The sequence below is a fragment of the Quercus suber genome, unplaced genomic scaffold (genome assembly GCF_002906115.3).
Source record: "Quercus suber isolate HL8 unplaced genomic scaffold, Cork oak 2.0 scaffold_281, whole genome shotgun sequence".
Taxonomy (NCBI): domain Eukaryota; kingdom Viridiplantae; phylum Streptophyta; class Magnoliopsida; order Fagales; family Fagaceae; genus Quercus; species Quercus suber.
In genome coordinates this window covers 272,013-279,844 of record NW_027069737.1, presented here as the reverse complement: position 1 = coordinate 279,844, position 7,832 = coordinate 272,013, and the positions used below count along the sequence as shown (strand labels likewise).

Below are 7,832 nucleotides of genomic sequence, written 5' to 3'. Positions count from 1 at the left end.
AAAACCGAATCGAGTCTGAGTTTATCAAAAAAACTTGAAACCCGACCGAAACCCGATCTGGATATAACACGTTATCCTGAAATTACCAAAACCCCTATATATATATATAGCTATAACTAACCCTAAAGTTAAAGTCCCTCATTCTTTTCTTCAACAACTGCTCATGCTCACTCCTCATTCAAGCTCACTCACTCTCAATCACTGCCTCACCCTCACGCACACGGCCTCCCTCACCCTCACTCAGCGCCTCACCCTCACACAGAAGCACACTCACAATCACGCTCACGCCTCACCTCTTAGCCGCCTCCTCTCTCTAAAGAAAAAAAAAGAGCTAATTTGTTTTCCTTTTTTTTTTTTTACAAAAAAAAAAGGAAAAAAAAAAAAAAGAGGAAAAATCTTACACTTGCATATACTTATACTCAAGATCTTACCCTATGATAATCCAATGTTTGACAAGCTAATTTGGTGTAAGATATATATTTTCCATATTTTAAGCTGGTTTGGCCTATTTTTGGCATCTGGGCCTTTAAAAAAATTGATTGTGATTGGGCCATGATTTGGTCTGAGAATTAGGCACAAATTTGGCCTAGCTGGATGGGGCCCATAGAGCCCAGCGGGGCGGGTTCGGGCCCCGGAAAAAAACCCGTTTAGTAAATGGGCCGAGTTCGGGCTCGGGTCGGGTCCAGGTATGGAAAAACCCAACCCAAACCCGACTCGTTGCCATTCCTATATATATATATTTAAAACTATTAATTACTAAATTTTTATTGGGTCTTTTCTTGGAAAGAAGTTGAATTCTCTTCCCAATTATGGTAAGGGAAAAGCTACTAACATTTAGGATGAAGGTGATTTGTATAATAACCTTCTAAAATATATATATATATATATGGTTGGGTTCAAGTTACACCTAGTGTAACTCTAAGCAATGTTACACCACCGAATAACTTGTAATTGAATTAATATTTTGAAAATCCAACCGTTAAGTTACATGTTCAATATGTTCTTAATATGCATGCCAATTTTCATATCAATCGGATGTTATTTACTATTTGATCCATAACCTTATCTTTTATGTATTATTTTAAACTATAAAAACTTGAATTTTAATAATTGATTGATGACATGGCTATTAATCTTTGATCACTTTGAAATTTAGCAAGCATGGAAAATATATGAAGATAATGTAATCTAATGGTGGATTTGTCAATATTCACATCCAATTAAAAAATTTTGAGTGGTGTAACATTGCTTAAAGTTACACCAGGTGTAACTTGAACCCAACCCATATATATATATATATATATATAATGTTGCTTCAAAAAAGAAAAATAATAAATATGACAATTACTTTATATGATTAGTGTAATATCAATTTCTATATCTTATGTAATAAAATTTATAATCCCTTCTATATACGACTTATATGTGTGTGTATACACACACACACATATTCTTCTCCCATATTTTATATAATTTTCTATATTTATATTTATATATAATAAAAAATCAAAGTTTTTTGTTGAATTATAATGTTTTTATTTTATTTTAAGAATAAACTTCTTCTAATGTTTGTGCATAAACTTTTGAAAGTTCATATTTTTCACATCATTATTCTAATATACACATACATACATACATACATATATATATATATATAGGTTTAGTTCAAGTTATACTTGGTGTAACTCTAAGTAATGTCACACCACTCAATAACATGTTATAGAATTCATACTTTGAGAATCCTACCATTGAATTATATGTTTTATATGTTCTTAACATGCATGCCAAATTTTATGCCAATCAGATGTAATTTACTATTTGATCCATAAACTCATATTTTAGACAATATTTTAAACTACAAAAACTCGAATTTAAACAATTTATTGATGACATTATCATTGATCTTTGATCATTTTTAAATTTTACAAGTATAGAGAATATGCGAATAATGTAATCTAATGGTGGATTTGTCAAAATTCGCATTCAATTAAAAAATATTGAGTGACGTAACATTACTTAAAGTTACACAAGGTGTAACTTGAACTCAACTCTCTCTCTCTCTCTCTCTCTCTCTCTCTCTCTCTCTCTCTCTCTCTCTCTCTCTCTCTCTCTCTCTCTCTACACACACACACACACACACACACATAATTTTATATTTATATTTATATTACCCATTAGAATGCCACATCATATTTTTCTTAAAATGGTAGAATGAATGGTTCCATTAACAAACAAATTCATAATAAATTTCAATATATAACTATTATCAAATTCTTTTTTTTTTTAATTTTAATTTGGTTCAATTTTCTAAAAAATTATAATTATAATATTTATGTTAAAAAATTATGTATTATATATAAATATTTTTTTGTTAAAATTTCCCGTATATTGTATGAATTTTTGAGTCCACATATTTATAAATTTTGTTTGTGTATCTAATTTTGTTTTTGTTTTTTTTTTTTTTTTTTTAAGATATAGTATGATTTGAACATATAATGTCTACTTCATGATTATTACTCTTTATCATCTTTTTTATTTTTATTTTTATTATTATTTTTTTTTTATAGAAATCAACATGTCAAGACACTAATTATTATTATTATTATTATTAATTAGTTTTTAGTGTAAGCATGATTCGACGCCAAGTCTCTTATTCAAGGATAATATACTTTACTAATTGAACCAACTAAAATTATAGTGTGTGTTATCTTTGGATTAAGTCATACCTATTCTATGATAATTGTTCTTTATCATAATTCCAAGACACTAATTGGTTTAAGTTAAGGGGGTTTAAAGCCGTTTGCCTTTTTCTTTCTTTTTCATACTTTCTCATAGATCCCAGGAGGAAGGTGCTTGGGGCATACACAACATTCTGTGAGAGATGATGTAATGGATAATTATTGCAGACCTAGTATCACAATCTCCAAGTCAATCCAAAGCGGCAAAGTAAAGCCCTTTGGACGAATCAACCCCACCCAGAAACAGAGTAGAGTGAAAAAGGTAAAGCAATGGAATCTATGGATGAAGATAAGGACTTCATAGCATGTCGGGAAAACACCAAATCTGCCAAAGAAATGGTGTTGGCATTTCCATCCGCTTCACTAGAACAAGTCATGGCACTTGAGTCCAGAGACACTACTTTGTTCAACAGAGTTGATAACGGTTGGCTTCAGGCCTTCTCTGCTCATCCCCGGATGGGAGATTGGACCTCTTCTTTTCAATCCCACCACCACCACAGTACAGGTGAAACCAGTGCTCATTTGATTTTTGAATGAGAAAGTAGTTTGTTGCCTGAAAATCGTCTGCAGTAAATGCTGCTTGTATTTGATTCTTTGCTTTGTTAGAATAAAGTTTCTTATACATCAAAAGTAAAAAGGAAAAAAAAAATTGTTCTTGCTTGTAATTGTTACATCGGAAACAAGTACTAAACTGAAGGGTTTCTATGAGTAGAACGGTAGAAGATAACACATAGCCATATAGAAAGGGATCTAGAGTCTAGAAGGCATCCCTCCTGCCACCACTAGAATTTCTCCTGTTATATAAGAAGCATCATCAGATGCCAAAAAGGCAGTGGCAGCAGCCATGTCTTTTGTGGTACCAAGCCTGTTAAGTAAAGTCCTCTGCTCAATCTCCTTCCTCTACAATAAATAAAACCATATTCAGTTCATTGCAGAGGTCAATGCAGCAATGCTCAATATCTTGTGAAAATGGCAAGGTCAGTCACGCAATTAAAGGATGGACTTATACTTACAATAGCATCATTTGTTGTAAGGAATGCGGCAAAGCTTGTTGGTACAAAACCAGGAGCAACACAGTTTACGCGCGTATTTGGTGCCATTTCAGCTGCAAGGGCCTGAAGGAAACAAGGAAAGAAGATATCCATGATTTGTGAAATCCTTGAATATAGAACTAATAATGAACCAAGTTATACCTTCGTAAGCCCAAGAAGGGCTGTTTTAGTCACCCCATACATAGCCATGGTAGCTGGTGGTTGGTAGGCGGTAAAAGAGGAAATAATAACCACTGAAGAACCCTTCTGCAAGTGAGGAGCTGCATCCTATAAAATTAATGGAGTGAGTATCAAACGTTACAAATCATACTAATAGTGCCAGCTCATGAAGACTGCAAAGAGAAGATCTACCAACTATGAGACAATAATGAAAAGATTATAAAGGCCAACAATTACTGTACACCACTAACAGTATCCAAAAGAACAAAAAATAGGTAAGACACTTAAACATATTATAAAACTAGTATTGATGCCCATGCATGCCCCACAATGGCATTATTCCATTACAATGAAGAATCTTCCAAAGAAATTACCTTTAAAATAAGTATGGACGATTTGACATTTATCTCCCATAGTTTATCCAGGACAGATTCTTGAGTTTGCAAAATGTCATCAATTGAAGGATTAGCAGCTGCATTCGATACAACCACATCTATTTTCCCATATTTCTGCAAATGAAATTTTAAGTTAAAATTATCTAATAGAACCACATTCAACATTAGTAAAAGCATGTTCTTACTTAAAACATAAATCCATTCCTTTCAAAATTAATATAGACACATGGATAGAAATAAAGACTGAAGAACCAGGAAAGCAACAATCACAATTAAACATGTATGTTAAGATATGGCTAAATGCCAAGCAAATTACTGCCTTTTAACATGATACAGCCTCCCTATTACTTACTAATCACGAGATAAAAGGGATCGAGTAAATCAACTGAGTCCAGCTGTTGAACTTTCTGATTTCCATTATTCCATAGCATAAACCATAAGCAAAACCATATAAACTCACACTTTCTAAAGTTCCTACATTCATTTACTTTTTCTAGGGTCATTCACATAAAGGTCAACTATTCAACTTCATTTCTCACCTGAACAGTCTTGTCTATGAGGTTCTTCCTTTGTTGTTCATTTGACACATGACAAACGACACCCAACACTTCGATTCCTTGAGCTTTGAGTTTTTCAACTGCCTCGTCTACATTGTTCTGTATCAATTTCACCACACACAGGTAAACAAGTAAATCAACATCATATATCTGCTTAAAAAACAACATGAGACTTATCCATTTATAAAAGCAACTAAGAAAAGAAAAATCCAAATTCCTTTTTCATAATCAAAACATGACATTCTGTTTCTTCTCTCCATCCTTCCTTCCTTTCTTTTCTTTTCCACAAGTTTCTCAGCAACCAACCAGAGCGTAGAAGGAATCAAATATGAGTCAAATTCAATAACCCCATTTGAATTCAGCTCCTAAATTATCCACCAAACCAAACCAGATGCTAACTTTATGCGTAGCTGAGATAAAAATTGATTTCCTCAAAACCAAAACAACATAAAACTCAGAATTTTCAGATCAATGACAATGAAACATAAGAGTAGAAAAAGAGAAACCCGGTTTGGCTAGAATTGAGAAACCCCAGATGAATTAAAGCGTAGAAACCCAAATATACGAATAAAAAAATCGAAAATTGGGGGTGACCCACGACCACAAACCTGTTTGCGAGAAGAGACAACGACAGAGGCACCTTCCAAGCCAAGACGCTCGGCAATGGAGAAGCCGATGCCCTGAGTCGAAGCTGTGACAATGGCCACTTTGCCTTCATATCTCTTGCTAAACTTCGACTTGTCCATTTTGTTTGACTACCTGATCTACGCATTCGTATTGTAATTACCAATCAGTGAATATATATATATATGGGACCGAGTTTTTTTGTTTTTTGGGGAAAAAGATGCAAGGACATACCGACGGATCTATACAGGCTTGACAGTTGTGGGGGAATGTGCAGAATAACGGTGGAAACAATTTGTATATAGTCAGATAGGCAACGCTTTGGACATCTCGAGTTTTAGAAAATCGAGATCCATTTACATAACTCTCAAGTTTCAGAAACTCGAGTTTCATGCAAAATTTTTTTTAGTTTTATCGCTTCTATAGTGGCATTTTTAAGTCTTATAGTGACGTTTTAAAGTCCTATAGCAGCGTTTTCTTGCAAAATTTTTTCGTAAAAGTGTTCAATACCAAGTTCAGTGAGCCCTATAGTGGCGTTTTTATGCCCTATACTGACGTTTTAAATCCTTATAGTGGCGTTTTTCTGTTAAATTTTTTACAACTCCATTTTTAAGCCCTATAGTAACGTTTTTAAGTCTTATAGCGGCGTTTTCCGAACTCGAGTTTTTAAAACTCGATTTTCACTTGGATTTTTTTTTACAAGCCAAGCCTCAAAAACTTGATTTTTATCTTGGAATTCGAGTTTTAAACACTCGAGATACTAGTTTTCAAAATTCTTTTGCAACATGACAACTAACTAAATTTTTTAATATTTATTGTTATTTAGAAAAAAAATTCGACAGTTGTGAGTTGATGCGCGTTTAAGGTGCTTTGAGTTGCCCAACCACGCACCCTACTTTGAGTTGCAACCCCACGTATTCTTGTCGTTATAATCACTTTATAAATATAAATATTGGATTGTGAAAGGTGAGGGACATAATTCAAGTTTTCAGTAAAGAACTTCATATTTATATATGTTTAAATTAAAATAGTGTAAAATTTCTATTTTGTTAAAAAAAAGGTGATTTGAGTTGTGACACTTTTTTTCTCCACTTTTACTAAGAAACATTTGAACTCATTTATTTCTATTTAACATTAGTTTTGACAAATTAATTGTTAGATTGTATTATTTTATTATATTTGTAAAATTTTAAAAAAATTAATAACTATATTATCAATTAAATGTTTAAAATTTTAAGTTTTTATAACCTTAAATCATACATAAAAAATAGATTTATATATCAAATAATAAATAACATTTGATTGGAAAAAAATTTATCATATGTGTTAAGAATATAAAAAAAGCGCAATCCTTGCCTCTCTCTCTCTCTCTCTCTCTCTCCTAATTTTGTAGCTAAACTTTTTTTAATAGAGCGAATGAAAAATAACATGCACCTTGAATGACATTCTTCATGTACCATTTTTGACTTTTTGTGAAAATAAAAATAAGCAATATTTTTTCCCGAAGAATAGTTGCAATGTTCTTTGAAGATATTGAAGACAAGCAAGCTCACTCAAGTGAAAACAGGGAAGGAGGAATTGAACTATTCGGTTTAAATTTTTTAATAATTTGATAATTACAATAAGAGATGAGGATTTGAACTCTGAATGTCATAGACATCCAAAGAGAAAACACTTGCATGAAATCATGACTTTAGTGTTCATTTTGTTGTGCTAGGTCTCATCATACTCCTGACTATTTTAGTGATTACTGATTAGCAAACACTTAAATCTCATTACAAATACTTGAATCTCGAATTGGGATGAAAGAAAAATTATGACATTTCAAAAAAAATAAATAAAAGCCTTTGAGCAGCACGTGCAATGAGGCTAGCATATTATGATTATCATCCACTTTTTGCATTCTAAGTTGATTGTGTCAATTGTTTGGTTTTGAAAAATCAATATAATTAGAAATGGTATTTTAAGAACACTAGTCAAACTGAATGCTTTTGAAAACCATATGCGCATGCTCTGATGCTCAAATACTTTTTTTTTTAAAGAGCATACGTTTAAAATAAAATTTCAATCCATTGTATTCTTAGTATCCTCTTTGTCATTAATATAGGTCAAGAGGTCCTTAAAGCTCAATTGGAGAGCCAAGTGTCAAATCCCCCGACCCCACATTCACTATCAAATTATCAAATATATTTCTTGACGTGGGCTGGGTTTTTTTTTTTTTAATACTTTATTTAATAAACATGCATTCAATTATAGAGGTATTGGTTAACTGCCACCTGCTCAAAATCCTTTTTTTTTTTTTTTTTT

General features: G+C 32.3%; 1 protein-coding gene across 2 annotated transcripts; it reads right to left on the bottom strand.

Annotated features, from left to right (window-relative positions):
- Positions 1-3,283: 3,283 nt before the first annotated feature.
- Positions 3,284-5,788, bottom strand: LOC112007474 (tropinone reductase-like 3). Of its 2 annotated transcripts, XM_065781870.1 has the most exons (7): positions 5,760-5,774; positions 5,510-5,665; positions 4,884-5,000; positions 4,324-4,458; positions 3,932-4,057; positions 3,752-3,853; positions 3,284-3,638 (listed from the first exon to the last, which is right to left on the bottom strand). In XM_065781870.1, exons 2-7 carry the CDS (start codon positions 5,645-5,647, stop codon positions 3,489-3,491), a joined length of 768 nt encoding a protein of 255 aa, XP_065637942.1. In that variant the 5' UTR covers positions 5,648-5,665; positions 5,760-5,774; the 3' UTR covers positions 3,284-3,488. The 2 variants fall into 2 exon arrangements, with proteins under 2 accessions (XP_065637942.1, XP_023895589.1); XM_024039821.2 differs by having other exon boundaries at positions 5,510-5,788.
- Positions 5,789-7,832: the final 2,044 nt, after the last annotated feature.